General features: G+C 44.1%; 1 protein-coding gene across 7 annotated transcripts in view; it reads left to right on the top strand.

The window, feature by feature from the left end:
- The window catches only part of HHAT (hedgehog acyltransferase), a 124,655-nt gene that overhangs the window by 28,150 nt on the left and 80,001 nt on the right, over positions 1-16,504 (top strand). For 5 of the 7 annotated variants that reach the window (XR_014850725.1, XM_085054902.1, XM_085054908.1 and 2 more), the window contains exons 1-4: positions 11,805-12,376; positions 13,762-13,829; positions 14,998-15,111; positions 15,720-15,914. Coding sequence is in view for 6 of the 7 variants with exons in the window: in XM_085054902.1 (XP_084911028.1) it covers positions 12,283-12,376; positions 13,762-13,829; positions 14,998-15,111; positions 15,720-15,914 (471 nt within the window). In the remaining variant the exon portion in view is untranslated. Of the gene's footprint in view, positions 1-11,804; positions 12,377-13,761; positions 13,830-14,997; positions 15,112-15,719; positions 15,915-16,504 lie in introns of those variants that run through there. The other 2 variants (XM_085054903.1, XM_085054904.1) reach the window with 1 other exon arrangement.

Below are 16,504 nucleotides of genomic sequence, written 5' to 3'. Positions count from 1 at the left end.
CTACACATGCCCCAAAGACCTTTCCTCTCCACCCCCACCTCTCCCTCAATATGGGTCTTGTTCAGTTGACTCTTCAGGTGATTCTAAGGGGACTGCTTGTACATGTCATTATTATGGCACAGGAGCACATTGTGCTTGAACCCTTGCACAATTCTTCCTTTCAAATCAGATTGCATGATTAGGTTCCAGTAAAAATCCTCAGCCTCTGTCTTACCATGAGTTCTGTTCAGGTTTGAAATATAATTGGGTCCTTTGTAGAAAAACAGACGTTTCAGAGGAAATGTAGTGCTATGATCTGGTCTAATGATTTAGACTCACTCTTTTAGTAAATCACAAAAAAATTGGCAGTATTCTCTCTTTGGTAATCCTTTCTTGGAAAAACTAAGCTTCTTAATGAATTTCAGTAGTCATGGAGGGAAATCCACCAACGGCAACACTGTTTATTAACCTTTCCAAAGTGCTAGGGTTAATTAGACATTCATTAATACAACTGTGTAGAGATTAGTCAAGTCAGCTCTTTTCCATGTTTATGTGGAGGAGATTCCCAGTTCCTGTTAGGCTTGACTGGTTGTTCACTGTAAAGGGCATGTTTGCACTACAGTCTGTAGTTTGTGGTGGAAATGCACTGAGCCCACTCAGGTACCAGGATCAGTTTAATTGCAGTGGTTTGGAGATGAGCAGAGGGCTTACCCAGCCTTCTTGGCGGGCTGGTCTGCAGCTTGACCCTGCCCAGCATTTGAGGAAGCTCGTGTAATGCCAGCTCAGCCATCTCTGCACTGCCCTAGAGTTGTAAAGCAGACATATCGCAGCGGTTTAGTGGTGCTTGGTCCTTTGCTTATGTGCTTGTGCAGTCAACCTGCTGAGGGAGCACTTTGCACCAAAGAAAACATGAGTTTTCCGTGTATACTTTTCTGCTTTCTTCTGTGCTTTCCATGTTATTTCAAAAGCAGCTGTAATTTTCTCCAGCCATATTATTAGGGCAGAGCAGCTATGGAAACATGACTACAGTATTTAGGAAGTCTTGCTAGCTTCAGTCTTAGGGTGGACTTTTATCCTTGCACGTGAAGGGGAGTAGGGAGTGGGAATCAGGGAAAAATATCTGATGTTACACCAAACTGAGGTATTCAAGCCCTTAGTTGCATTGACATATTTATTGTGAACACTTACCTATGTAATTGCCTATGGTACCTTTTCAGGATGTTTTTTTCCCTAAGTAACACTGTCTAAAGCTGTAAGAATACCTTTTCATAGTTAAAAATACTGGCTTGAGCCTGTGCCCATGTACCTTAATACCTACAAATTAGTATTTCCACAGAGGTTTATTTAATTCTAGTGATACAAACACATAATGTATTAAGTGCTACAAAAATGATAAGGTACTAGAAATAAAATGCTTTTATTTAAATACTTCTTTAATCTGTTCAAAACACACAACTCCAGTGCTTTGACAGACATTTCCTTGCTACTGAAAATCTTCATGTGTGCATGTTGGAGAGGCTGTATGAATATATACAAAGGTACTCACTAACATATAGTGCTCAGAATGGTAATGAAGGAGTCAGTTTGACTTCTTGTTCCCCAGAAGACCATACTCTTAAAAGTTCTAGGATGTAAGTTTAAAAATTCTCAGAAATTTCTCACCACAATTTGTGGCAAGTCAGCTGTGTAAATGTGTATACACAGTGTAGATCCCTGTGAGCCGTTCAGCCTCCCTGGATTCTCTTCACACACTATGAAACACTAATTTAGATTTTCCTAGCTTCTTTCTTGGAGGCTTTGATTAGTGAATTAATTAAATCTGTTGGTATTTGGAATATCATTTTTCAGAAGGAATATTAGACAAAGCCCCATTAGGAGGGTATTGTATTTCTGAAATAAGTTACCCAGAGAGGTGCTGAAATCTGCTCACTTGAAACTTTTCAAGGCTTGGCCAAGTCTTGGCTCTGCTGAAATACTGCCTTCCTTTGCACTTGTGTTTTCTATTTTTCTGTGCAAAATACTCTGCTTTTCCCTTGATATATATGCACACATCATAATTTTTGGTATTTCACATAGTTTAAGACCAGCAATGACCAGTGTAATAATTTAGTCTAATCACTTGCATTACACAGACTGCAGAATTTTACCAGGATTTCCTGGTGAAAGCTGTCTTGTAGTCAACTGACCCTGTGCACTGTAATGAAAAAATTCAGTCTTGCTTTAAGGATTTTGGGTGGTAGCTCATGTCCTAACAATGTGGAGGGTTGATGCAGCAGAGGATTATCCTTGCAGCTGCTAATCTGAAGTTTGTCACCAGAATTTTTCAACTTTTATGCATTGGTTTCTCTAGTAGCTGATAAAATCTTCTTCTGCTATGTTTACAATCCAAGTTAAGAAATTGTTTAGTATGTTTATTCATGTAATTCCATAAATTCCTAGTTACAGGAATCTCTCTCATTCTTTTTTTCTTCCCCTGCATAATTTTAAGGGGGGTACAGGATCCAGGACTCTGTTATGATTTGTACTGATACAAGTCTGCAGAAGGTTAGTTAAGGGACATTGTTTTTCTCTACTGCTGTGGTATCAAGCAGTAAAGCAGAATTCTTGAAAAAATATTTACATATTTATGTATTTTAAACAGCTGTGGCCTCAGCAGGGACTTTCGGGTGCTTTCTTTGGTAAAAGATCATCAGTTTTGTTCATTTTCTACTCCTCACATTGAGCAAGGTTAAATTGTACTCCTCATCTACTGACATTCCCTTTTAAGACTAAAAATCTCTTCATAGCAGACAGTGTGATGCTTGTTTCCTTATGAAATCGCTTACTGCCCCTTCAGGTGCTACCGATAGATAAGAGGTGCAGTTTGCAGAGAAAAATCTTCAGAAAACAGTCACAGAATCACAGAATAGTCTGAGTTGGAAGGGACTCGGAAGGATTGTTGAGTTCAGCTCTTAACTGAATGGTCCATACAGGCATTCAACATATGACTGTGACATTATTAGCACCATGCTCCAACCAACTGAGCTAATCTCAGATCAATTGTTGATTTTTATAAATTAATAGAAGTGTGTAGTAAAAGTAAAAGGAGTGAAAGCATTCCAGAATTAAAACCAGATTTTTTCATTCCACGTTTTCTCAACCCACTCAAAATGGGAATCTATTTGTGGCCTTTCCTAATCTGCCTGAATCTAAACATGTGTAAATACAATTCCTGATGTGATTTCAATGATATTGCCAAACGTTATCATTTAGAGGACTACCGTGGCCATACTGTTGAGGGTATCATCTCATACATTGGTTCACCTCATATGCAATTTACAGTGTGGGTCAAACCCAAAGCTGCATTACTGGAGACTTTCAAGATCCCACAAATGAAAACAAACACTTAGACTGACGAATCAGCTGTGCTGTGAAAAATACTGTAATTCTGGGGAGGGGTGAGGACAAATCCAGACATGGATGCGATACCTCAGGGTGGAGGGTGGGAGGTACACATCAGTGTTCAGTGTTGTGTTGCTGTATCATGATGGAATAATGAAAGCTCAATGATTCGTTTTTTCATTGGTTAAATGTACTGTCATTTGATACACTGATGGAGAGATGTCTGCAGGGGAGGGGTTGAGCCCTGTCAAACCTCAAAGCATTTTCTTTCCATTGTGGGCAGCTCAGTTAAGCTTTTATTAAACGCAGCTTTTTCTAATTTTGTAATTCACCTCCAGACATTTGCTTTTGCTCCAAACACAATATTAGTTGTAGATGTTTGTCTGTGTTTGTGGTGTGGGTTGTTTCATTGCTTGTTGTTATTTGGTTATCCTTTTCTACTGTCAGGTATCAATTAAATATTTTATCCTTCTTTGGCTATAAAATAGCTTGTTAATCATCAGACTAATGTTCTTGAATGTAGGATTTAATTGAGGTTTACTAGTGAAAAATATGTGTATTTAGGTACGTTGGAAGTAATGTGTTCTTATTGTAACTTTTGTTTACATACAATGATCCATAAGCTGTATAAATCTCCTGGCACTGAAGACAAAGTTAGTTGAAACAAATTCATTTCAGTATTATTTCTTAATCCACCAGAACGCGGTTCCCTTTTCCTAGAGTGAAACCCTTTTCAAGTCAGTTGCTTGAAATGTATGAAGTGACGAACTGCAGATAGCAAACTGAGCATTTGTTTGAGTTCATGCTTATTACAGCAGTGTTCTGGAAAGTGTTTGTGCTTAGGCTTTTAATAAACTCCCTCTAGAGATCAATTACCATGATTTGTCTAGTTACTATGGATAAGAGGTTTTGGGGGGTGGCTGTTGTTGTTGAAATGTTTTGTTAAAGTGAAAGAGTCTTGAATGCTTTTATTCAGGCAGAATAAAAAGGGAATGGGAAGCAGAACACAGAACCTCCAAGGAAAAATTATAATTGAAATGGTAAAAGGACTCTGCAACATTGCCAGGTCTTGTACAACAATTTTGTCTGTGTGTTTTAGGCTTGTTCACAGGTAGCCCAGAATGTAGGTCAGCAGGGGAAGATGTGTTAGAAGGAGGATAAACAGCGATAAGTTAATACTCTTGACAAAGTCTTCTCACTATAAGGTTTCAGTATAATCAAAACCAGTTTAGTATTTGAGGAAAAGCACCATGAAATGGAGTAATGGAATTAGCTTTTATGTTTTTCCAGGAACCTAAACCACATTTCCTGTCACAACTGTATATTATTAATACAAGGCATCTGCTAAGTCAGAGCTGCCCTAAAATGTGCATACATGTAATACATCTGGTTCAAATAATTTTTCTTTTTTTACATTTGTGGTAAAAAACTAAAGCAAGATGCTGCCTCAACCCATCATAAAAAAGAGTATGATTTGGAATACTGCAAGTTTTCAGCATGGTCTCGCAGACAGATAATATAATTCTGTTAATTTAGCTGTTACAAGACTGTTACTGCCTGCATTTCTATGTCTTGCTTCCCTTTCTTTTTGAATTCTGTGGTTGCAGCAATTAGTTTCCAGTCACAGAAGGAAATGAGCAGCTATCTTGAAACTCCCTCTATTTCCCAGCACCCTGTCATTTGGAACTGGGTGTAGAAAGTTGTTTGTTGTCTGATTTTTGGGGTGGTGGTGGTGATGCATGTCATCTTTTCTCATGTTGTAACCAGCCTCCACCGGCTTAAGGCAAAGGGCACAAAGTCTGCTAATGAAATGGGATCACCTCAGGAACCTGATGTCTGGACTATGATTTCCCAGGGGACTAATGCCCTATGCAGAGATTTTTCCACATTAATACCCCATCTGAAAAAAATCTGTTACTACATTTCCTTATAGATTGCTTCAACATACATCAAGAATGTCTGAGACTCCTCTGAGAGCCAGAGAAGCCTGGAAGTCTGGCACTGAATCCTGGATTGTGAATCAGGACAAGACAACTCAGAAATTCTTGTGTAGTTTCCCCAGCCCCTCTCCCAAAGGCCTGTGTAGAAGGGCTCTGGATAGTGTCACAGGTATCTGTCCCTGTGTGCTGCTTCTGTCACATTAGTCTCTTCAATATGTGGAAGAGTGGGAGAGAGTATCTGAAATCTCACTTGGTTATGTTAGATATGGCCTTGCAGACCAGCATAAACTTCAGCCAAATGTAGCTGTAAACCGAGATAACCTGAGAGCTCTGACATGGAGATTAGTTCCCTTGTACAGCTGGTCAGCTGGTTTTCCAGCCCTCACCAATTCATTTTTTGCAGGCACCAATCCAATCTTCTTCCTCTTATGCTTGTGGTGCCAGTGGTGCTTCATCACCTTAGCCTTGGTCTTTTCTCTGTCCCTTCTAAACAGCTCCAACCATTTCCACAGATTGTGCCAAGAAAAAAATCCCCCCCAGCACTTTAAAGGAATTGTTCTTAGTGGAAAAATGAAAATATATGAAAACAAACAGTTTGCAAAGTCTCCCTTCTGCCCTTTTCATTATTGAGCTTCATCTTTTTTCATCCTTGGTCTGATGTTATACCTAATTTAGGGATTCTGAGATCAAAAGGACAAAAGTCTTAGCTAGTCCATGTCTGCAGTGTTTTTGAGGTTTACAGCAGAGAGCATCTGAATTTGCTTGTGCTAAAAACCCTTTCACAGCGTAATCAAGTGATATTTCACATTAGAGGGAATAACCTGCCACTCCAGCTGTACAGCATGTTTGAGCCCTGAATATATTGGCTGTAAAATAATAATGATATTTTATAACCTAGTTTTTAGAAGAAAATTGGAGGATCTGAAAGCCAAGCTGGGTGTTTTAAGGTTGGGACATCTACCAGGATAAAGACTTTGCCAGTAGAGTTAATTAATAATTTCCTTGGTTGGTGAACCAAAACCAAATCCTGCTCACCCAGTTCAGATTGTGTAAAAAGAAAATATTGTTTGAAATTTACTCTCCAATGGGGCTAATTATTCTTTGTATTTCACCCATCACATTAAAATCCTCTTAAGAGAAAAGAGAAATGTTCTCATTAAATTCTGAAACAGGCATTTTTTCTGACAAGTTGCTCTTCCTTTGAAGAGGCTAATATTCAGTGGTGGAAATTGTAAAGAATAAATAAAAAAGCTTTGTACAGAATGATTTACTTAAAATTGCACTGTCAAAGAGCTTTTCATAATAATTAAAAAAAAAAATCACAATGTTTGTGATGAAAACACTATTGAAACTGCAACCTGCTTACTCACCTGGTGGTATTTTCATGTTCTTACTTAATGAACACTCTCTGTGTTTTGTTATTGTAAGGCTGCCCGGGAGAGCTGGGCTCGTAGCATTGACTCTTTCCTCAAAGACAGAAGTCTCAGTTGAGCAAATCAGTTCTATTCAGCAATGAAAGAAAAAAAACTTAAACATGCTCTCAAGTTCCATTAATTCAAATTATTTTCTAGCCTGGAGACTAAAGGGTCCCTAGTAGCTACACATACTTTTGCTCTCATTTTTTTTGCAGCAGAACCAGATGTTTTGGGTACAGTTCCTGTGTGTCAGGGTGAAACTGGATGGGAATGCTCTCCTTAGTAGCTGTGTACACATAGTTTTGGTTTCCCTGTGAGAGTAGTGTATTGATATCCATGGGAGAATGGACTACTTGGATGTATGAGAGTTACCTCTTATACAGGACAGAGTGAAGTCTAACACCTTCAAAATCAAATTGTTCTGGTACCATGCCAGTTCAAATGTGAACTCTCTTAGAAGGTAGACATGGCCAAATGAGGCTCACGTGGACCATTATGAACCTGGACTTTTTCTCTCAAAGAGTGATTTCATAATTCCTGGAAGTCCATCGTATAAGTGTTCCTGATGAAATGTACCTCTTGGCTCCCAGGTGAAGAAATAACTTTTCCTTAGTTAAAGACTGTCTGTCCAGCTGAAGAAAAGCAGATCCATACTTAGCAGATCTATATATATGTATGAAACACTGTAATTTAGACCTGTATGATGTTCCTACCTGAACATATGGAAAAAACCCTTCCCTCTCATAACTAGAAAAAACTTGTCTTAGCTGGGAAATAATTATTCTGGAGAAGTGTAGTAGGGAATAGTTATGTCCTTCTCATGCCCTGCTTGCCTGCCCAAAGTGTTACTGAGGGGCAAAAAATGTTCCAGAGAAGTTCATGTCCAATTTTAATGGTACTGTGCTTATAGGCTTGTGTCAGTTACATGAGGGCAGCTGTAAGACTAAAAGGTGATTTGTACCAGTTTGACTGAAGTCCCCTGAACAACATGTCCATGATTTAAACAAGCTTTCCCTGCCCTCACCACTGGCTTCTGCTACGTGCTCTCCCTCAGCTGTGGCATTTTTCAGTAGCTTATTCTACACCCAGCCTTGTAGTTTGTCTCTGTGGGCACCAGGTTTGGATCCACAGACTCTTGCTGCGTCCTCTGTGAGTTGTTCTATGTTACAGCTAGTTTTAGCCATCAAAACAGGAAGCATTTTGCTTTCTTTTTCATCTACATCCTTTTTCAGGCTGACTTACTTTTCGTGCTATTTTCTAATACAGCTACTATCTGGTGTTGGTAAGACATCACTAAGGCTAGAAAAGGTATTGCAAGGGCATCACAGCAGGGTATCACGATTTTTCACTCTACACTTATTGAATCCACTCCAGCCCTGGTGATGGGGATCTTGGCAGCAGAGACAAGCTGCCACAGAGAGCTGCAGAGCCTACAGCTCCAGGCTGCCCCTTGCAAAAGGCATTACAAGAGCATCATTGCACAGTGCCAACATTGCCATAACCACACTTTTTAATCTGGGCAACCTATGGTGATGAGGATCTCTGCCACAGTGCCAGGCTGCCAATAGGGTTAGAGTTAGGGCTAGGGCTTGGAAAGTAAAAGAACCTAGAGCACTTGAAACACTTGCGACAGAAAAGGCATTGCAAGGATATCACAGTAGGGTGCCAACATTGCTGTCTCCTCACTTTTTAATCTGGGCCACCTATGGCAATGAAGACCTCCTGCAAACTGCCAGGCTGCCAATAGAGTTAGGGTTAGGTTTAGAGTTAAGGTTAGGGTTTAGAGAGGAAAAGAACCTACATCTCTCGGACACGGGGGCGAGAAACAGCATTGCGAGGGTGTCACGGCAGGGTGCAACATTGCTATCTCCACACTTTTTAATCTGGGCCACCTATGGCGATGAGGAGCTCTGCCACAGTCCCAAGCTGTCACTAGGGTTAGGATTGAGAGAGTAGAAGAGCCTACAGCTCCAGGCACACAGGCGCTGGAAATGACATACCAAAGTGATCCAGGCAGGGTCCCAGTTTGGCTGGTCCTACATTCTAATCTGAACTACCCATGGTGATGTGGACCACAGTCCCAGCAAGAAGATTGCCATTAGGCTTAGAGGTAGGGCTGAGAGACCAAAAGAGCCTAGAGCTCCAGGGAGACTGGGGCCGGAAAATGCATGCCAACAGGACCATGGCAGAGTCACAACACGATTGCCCCAGACCTTTAAGATTAAGCCCATGCAAGCCAATGGGCACTTTAGCTGCAGGCCCAAGCTTGTTTACCAGTTAGGGTGAAAAAGCCAACAATTCTGAAATGAAGTGAAAACAATTAAATTGAATGGAATGAAGTGAAGAGCAGTGAAATGAACCAAAACTTTATGAAATAATACTCATTGAAATCACAAGATTTCATTTCCTTTCACGGAAATGAAGAATTTTCATGAAAGGAAATGAGAAATCAAGGAATGAAGTGAAAGAAAAAGACAGGAAACGATTTATAATGAAATGAAATGAAATTTTTAAAAATGAAAATGCTTGTGACAAAGTCAAATTAATGAGATGGATTGAAATGAAGTGAAGTACAGTGAAATGAACAGAAATTTCATGAAATGATACTCACAGTAATCTGCAGATTTCCTTTCATGAAATGTCAAGATTTTTTTTCATGAAAGGAAATAAATGAGAAATCAAGAAACGAAGTGAAAGAAAAAGACAGGAAACTAAATATATTGAAAGGAAATGAAATTGAAAAAAAAATTCTTACAACAAGGTAAATTATTGAAATGTAATGGAACGAAGTAAAGTGCAGTGAAATGACCTGCAACTTAATGAAACGATACTCATTGAAATCTGAAGATTTCATTCCCTTTCATGAAATGAAGCATTTTCATTTAATGAAAGGAAATTATATCCTGGAATACGTTATCTGCATCCTCCAATCTTGGGAGTAGTTTGGCTTGAATGCGGTGGCCCGTTCTCCGAAATGCAGGCATGGTGCCTGATCACTGCAGCCAAACCTTGGTCCACTCCGTGGCAATCATGGTGGTGGAGGGTGAAGGCAAAAGTCAGGCATTCTGCCCTTTGCTTTCCCCTTTGCACTTTGCACCAGCTTTTCCTTCCTTTCAATGGAAGCCCACAAGGTGGGCCGTGCACAGGCCGTCCTGCACAGAGTTTTCAGGTGTTCAAGAGTGATTATGATAAGCAGACATAATGATGAAGCACTTTTTCAAGCCTTTCTCTTATTATCAGGCTCTTCTAATGTCTGGTTCAGATAGTGAAGACAACTCCTTGTGCTGATGAGACTGATAACTGACTGGAGCAGAGCAGGGTGGCTGGAAGATGGCCTGGTGGAAAAGGATCCGGGGATGCTGGTTGACAGCCAGCTGAACATGAGCCAGCGTGTGCCCAGGTGGTCAAGAGGGCCAGTGGCATTCAGGCTTGTACCAGCAATAGTGAGGCCAGCAGGACCAGGGCAGGGATTGTCCCCCTGTACTGGGCACTGGTGAGGCCACACCTTGAGTGCTGTGTCCAGCTCTGGGCCCCTCTCTACAAGAAAGATGTTGAGGCACTGGAGCATGTTCAGAGCAGGGCAATGGAGGTGGTGAAGGGTATGGAGAGTTAGTCCTGTGAGGAGCAGCAAAGGGAGCTGGGGGTGTTTAAACCTGGAAAGATGATGCTCAAGGGTGACATTATCACTTTCTACAACTGCCTGAAAGGAGGGTGTAGCCAGGTAGAAGTCAGTCTCTTCTCCCAGGTAACTACTGACAGGACAAGACGACATATCCAGCCTGAACCTCCCCTGGTGGAGCTTGAGGCTATCAGGAAGAATTTCTTCATGAAAAGGGTGGTTAAGCATTGGAACTGTCTGCCCAGGGTGGTGGTGGTGTCACCCTTCCTGGAAGTGTTGAAGAAATGACTGGATGTGGCACTTAGTGCTGTCGTTTAGTTGACATGGTGGTATTCAGTCAAAGGCTGGACGCAATGATCTTGGAGGTTTTTCCCAACCTTAATGATTCTGTGATTCTTTGGTTCTATGCATTCACCTGGAGTAACAGATAGAAGCCTGGCTTTCAAAGATCCGGAAACAGGAATTTGAGGATGCAGCCAAGTGATCAAGGGGAACAGAAATACTATTTTGTAAGAGAAACTTAATGATCTAGGAAGAAAAGTTCCAATAGAATATGAAATGTTTCCCCTGTTAAAATATGACATCACTGATGTCAGCAACAGAGAGGGTTAAAAGTCACGTGGTGTAAGATCAGATGAACATAGATTGCCCGGACTTTTGGGGTTGGAAAGTCAATGTGCTTTTAACACTAGGAACGGTGACTTTCATTAGTCTTGTCTGCAGTTCCAGGAGGAGGAAGCTCTTGCTAAAATGCAGGTTGATCCAGTAGGGAATTGTCACCACCAGTACTTCCAACCCCCATGTTCTTGCTTTGCTGATGCAGTTAAGACCTGCTATTTTATCAAATTCAGTCGTGATAATTGTAACAATAGTGTCCCAGCATAAGTGTGCCTAGTACTCTGGTGAGGGTGGGTGAGGAGACTGTGAAAGGCTGTTACGGACACCCCGCAGCTGTGTGTAGATCCTGTAGCTGTGTGCACGCTAGAGGTGTATGCACACGATGTGGCTGTGTGTGCACGCCCCGTAGCTGTGTGTGCACACCTTGTAGCTGCATGCACGCCCCGTAGCTGTGTGTGCACTCCCTGTAGGTGCATGCACGCCCTGTAGCTGTGTGTGCACACCCTGTAGGTGTATGCACGCCCCGTAGCTGTGTGTGCACACCCTGTAGGTGCATGCACGCCCCGTAGCTGTGTGTGCACACCCTGTAGGTGCATGCACGCCCCGTAGCTGTGTGTGCATACCCCGTACGTGTATACACACCCCGTAGCTGTGTGCGCACAGGCTGTAGCTGCGCACACCCTGCAGGTGCATGTACACCCTGTAATCGGGCGGGCTGCAGCGCCGCCCAGCGTTGGGCCACGGGCGCGCAGGGCCGGCAGCTCCGCCCCGCTCCCGCCCCCGCCCTCCCTCCGCCGTGCGGCCGCCGCCCCTAAGGGGCCGGGCGGGACCGGGCGCAGGGTCGCCCGTGTGGCGGGAACGGCCGGGCGTGGGGCCACCCACTCGCCTGCGGGGCTGGAGCCTCCGGTCGGCCCGCCCAAGGCCGTGGCTGCCGCTCCTTCCTCTCCCGGCGGCACAGCCCTCCTCAGGTAGCGGGGGAGCGCCGTGTCGTCTCCTCTCCCTTCCCTTGGGCCCCGGCTCGGTGAGAGCAGGCAGGATCCGGCCCTGGCCCTGGTTCTGTCCCGAGGGTCCCGCCAGCCGCCGGCCGTGCTGAGCCCGTGGCCCCGCGGCCTCTGCAGCCGGCGCGGCCGGGCAGGGCTCGCCTGCCATACCGGTAGGCAGCTGCCGGCGGAGCGCGGCCGCCTCCCAGCCCGGGAGCGCGGGTTCCTGGAGCCGCGGTGCCCGTGCCGGGTGTCCCGCTGCTCGCTGTCTGTCTGCCCTCCGCCGGGAAACCGCTCCGGTCCTCTCTTGCCCCGCACGGAAGCGGCGGGCGGGAGCCGCTCCCGTGCCCATGCTGCTGCCGGCCTGGGAACTGTGCCTCTACGGGCTCCTCACCGTGGGCTCCCATCTCTACGCTTTCTACGAAGCGCACCAAGTGTCTCGAAGTAAGTGTGGGACGTGGGCGTGCTCGCTCGGGCACAACTTCCCGCCGTTGGCTGACGGGGCTGCTCGGTGTGAGCTCTCCTCTCTAGGTTGGTTTCTACGTTGTTCCTCTGCGAGGAGCCCCTGTCTTCTGTCCAGCTGCCAGCCTGCCCTATGCGAGGAAGCAGCAGGCTGGTGCCACCTGGGCAGAGAGCTTTGTCCCAGGCCTTTTTTGCCTTTGAGTGCTAGAAAGGCCCAGGAATGGTGTCCTGGGATGTGGTTGTCAGGGAGAAGACGTGGGGGACCTCTGAAGCTCAGCTACTCAGATAAGGAAAGTTCAAGAAAATTGTGTTTGAATTGTCTTATTTTTTCTGGCTAGTCACCTGCAGCCCCTCGCAGGTGGGTGGTTCAGAAGCAGCCGTGCCTTCTGACGGTACTTGCCAGGGTCTGGAGAGGCCCTCGGGCAGGTGGGTGCTCGCTGCCTGGAGCTCTGGGGCTCCGGTGCTGAGTCCGGGACGCAGTGCAAGTGCTGGGTTGTCTGAACAGCTTTGTGGTCAGTTTCTTTCCAAACATCTAGCTCTGCCTTATGTTCCCTCTTGGTAGCGGCTGTGGTGGCTTGGTTTGGAGCTGTGGAGCTATGTAGTGCAGAGCAAGGGTGGGATTTTAAACAAATTAAGTATGATTTGCAGATGAAAAGAAGATGCGTTGTAGCACGTTGGTATTTAAATGGAAGTAAAGGTGGTATTATAAAAGTATAAATAGCTAGGGAGGCTTGGTAGGGAAATATATATTGCATCTTGTTAGGCTTTAATCAGCAAGGCTTTTCATTAATGATTCTACCTGGCTCTTGAAAGTGCTCAAGGTAAATACCGGAGTGCCAGAAAGGTATTTGCAGAGCAGCAGAAGGAGTGCTGTGTTACTGGGTACAGAGCTGTACACCCATGCATACTACAAGTCTTCTGCAGAGGTGGCAAAATGTGATGGCAATGGGCTCTGGAGGTAGCTTCTCTGAGCAGCTTTTCCCTCTTTTGGCTGTACTGGCAGCTCCTGGGTCTGTGTCCCCCTTTTGCTCTGGTGGGAGAAACCAGGCAGTTCTGAAAAATGGCGAATGAGGATTGATGCAGCTCTTGTGTGGTAAAAGGCAGGTCACTGCTGCTGTCCCTGATGCAAGTGGGAATCAAAACACAAATTCTGGGAAATTCCTTTGCCATTGGTGTGGGGCAGAGCTGTGGTGTGGTTGGGCCCCTCAACCAGCAGTGATGTGGTGACTTGCCCTTCCCTGAATGTGGATATCCTTACTGGTGAAGACAGCATGGGAATGTGTTGCTCTGGAGCAGCAGAGAACTCATCACAGACTCTTCTTGCTCTGGCTGCTGTGTCCTTATCAAGGATTTGTTCTTCCCTGCAGAGTATGAAGCTGCGATGGACAGAAGGTTTGGGCTGGACCCAGGGACTCTCTTTTGGGGGCTAAAAAAGGTAGGAGGGGTGTCAGCATCTAGTTTTGTGGCAGTGATGTGAACATTGTGCCTCCATGCCCTTTGTGCATCCAAGCTTCTGGTTTAGCTTCAGAAGTTGTAGTAACATGCAGATTTAGTCTAATGTTTCTGATGAGGAGGAGAGATTGACTGGGTGTGTCTTGATCTAAGAATCATAACCAAAGTTTTGTTCCTTCTCGTGATCTCTGGCTTAAGTGTTTATCCTTTCCTACATCACAAACCCGGATCAACGTTGATGCTTCCTGCAGCCTTTTCCTCCTTTTTCTTGTCAGTGGGTGATTTGGATAATATTTAATGTCCATTAACATGTTTTTCTCTTGGCTGGCCCGTAGTACAGGATAGAGGAGAGCAGATTTTTGAGGTGTAAGGTCTTAAAGAAACATAATTGGTATTCAATAAAAAAAAAACCAGTAAGAAAACTAGAAGTTCTCTACTCCAAACCAAAAAACAATCAAATGCATCTCCAGCCCCCTTGCTTGCATTTCTTCGAAAGGGTATGAGGTCAAAAGCAAATAATGCAACTAATACTAAAGGTTGCTTACACAAAACCAGGAATGGATGTCTGTGGAAGTGCTTTGGTGTTTAGATCTGCCATCACTGCTGTTATGGCCCTTTGATGCGTGCTTTCTAGAAAGCCATTAGGCAGTTTTGAGATGAACTTTTAGTGGGGCTCTGTATGGGACACGGGATACCAGCTGATCCCTCTTACCTAATTTAGATAAAAATCTCATGCCACAGGTAACTCTAGCTGACCTAACTCTATCTGACTGCAACTAAGCTATGTTGAAATAGGGAATTAAACTCTTCTAGCAAAGCACCTTTCCACTGAAGTTCTTTGTTTTCCAAGGCAGAGCAGAGTTGCTCTCTGAATCCCTCAGGAGAGATGGCGCTTGCTCAGCTTCAGCACCAGTGTGAGGCTTAGGAGGCACAACACCATCTAAAGCTCTGTTTTCATGAACTTTGCCCCACTGGAAGTGAAAATGGTGCTGTCTGAGTTCACTTCTGTAAGTGATCCAAGTGGGTTGCTAAATTGATGTTCCTGAGATGTAGGAGTTCCGTTGGTTAACATACAGCTAGCATATTGCACAGGTATTCCCTTGTCCCTTTTGGCCAGATACACATTGTGACCACTTCCTTTCATGCCACAGGACCCCATGGACTTTGAGTGGAGCTACTGGATTGAATGGGGAAGGGAACACATACTGTGGCTTCTGGCTGGTCACCTGCTGGTATCACAAGTGTCCAGGCTCTTGGTGGAGAAGGTATGTAGGGATTTTCTTCACCGTAGGGAGCTTCCGATGGGTTTTTTTACTGTGGACGTGGAAGGCTTTGCAGTGAGGCCCCTGAATATAGTAAATCCCATTCTGTGGTGTGACTTGTGGGGGGGGGTTGGTTGCCTTAATGTTTGGAGGCTTCAGCCTCCAACCTTTAAAAGCCTCTGCCTTGTTGTAAGCCACTAAACAGCATTGTTTGACTTGTATGCATAACAAGGGTGCAGCTATTCCTTTCTGAGGAAAGTATGTAAAATGATGGCTGCCTGGGCTTTGGCATGATTGCTAAATAATTGTGTGATTGTGGGAAATGATCTGTGTGTGGTGTCACACCTGTTAGTTTGGGGAAGGAGGGGAAGAAGTAATGTTCTCCCTCACATTACGGAGGATCTGGTTTTCACATGATGCTACTGCAGAAACACTTTCCCTTTCACCTTTAGGGATACAGTCGGGTTTCTGTGTATTTCCATGTGTGTTCCTAATCTTGTTGACTATATTTGTCTTGATTGTAGAACCTGTGTAGGCAGCACAGGTATTGAGTGCCTTTTTTCTTTAGAAATAATTAAACTAAAGAATGTTAATTTTTCTTTTTCTGACAGTATAAACCATGGTGCTTGATGGTTTATGGAATGGCTGCCTGCTGGTTGTTACTGGGAATCAAGGGCTTTGCTGTCATTTTGTTACATGCAGCTATTTCCTTTGTGGTGGCTCAGTTTCAGCTGTCGCTCCTGACATGGTTGTGCTCCCTTATCCTGCTGGCCACTTTACGCATGCCAGCTGTGGAAGAAACCAAGGTAAAGTGAGAAGAAATAATTAAGCATCAGATTAATTGTGGTGGTTGTCTGTAATGGCATCTATCTTTATAGCAGCATACTGTCCCTTCAGTTGATATAAGCATATATCTCTTCAGCTGATATAAGCATATATGTGGTGTGGTCAGCTTTGTGCCTTGCTCTGAGGAGCAAAGGGTCCACTGCAATATCAGCCAAACTACATTTGGCGATGTTTCCAAGGTTTTTGTGATGATAGTTGTTTGTTGTTGGCAACAAGTGTGATACCAAGTGTCAAAGTGGCAATAAAGGCTCAGCAACATTTTTTCCAGCCTTAGGCTTTCTCAGGAGTGGCTGGTTCTCTTCAGATCTAGCAGTCTAGATCTGCTAGCTTCAGCCCTCGCAGTCCCTTGGCTATCAATTGTGTTTCCAGATGGTTTGACTATTATATTACTGGACTAAATCTGAGGTAGATAATGTTTCATTTTTGTAAGAAAAGCTCTCCTGCTGTCCTAGTTCTTCACAGGCTTACATGTTTCTGAAATCAAGCTGTTGTCTCTATGCTGGCTGCAGTACCTCTGGAGGACCTTTCTCCATCAAAAGCCAGTGCTTGT

The sequence above is a fragment of the Lichenostomus cassidix genome, chromosome 3 (genome assembly GCF_008360975.1).
Source record: "Lichenostomus cassidix isolate B80296 chromosome 3, HeHo_3.0, whole genome shotgun sequence".
Lineage (NCBI taxonomy): Eukaryota > Metazoa > Chordata > Aves > Passeriformes > Meliphagidae > Lichenostomus > Lichenostomus cassidix.
This window is presented reverse-complemented; position numbering and strand designations above follow the sequence as displayed.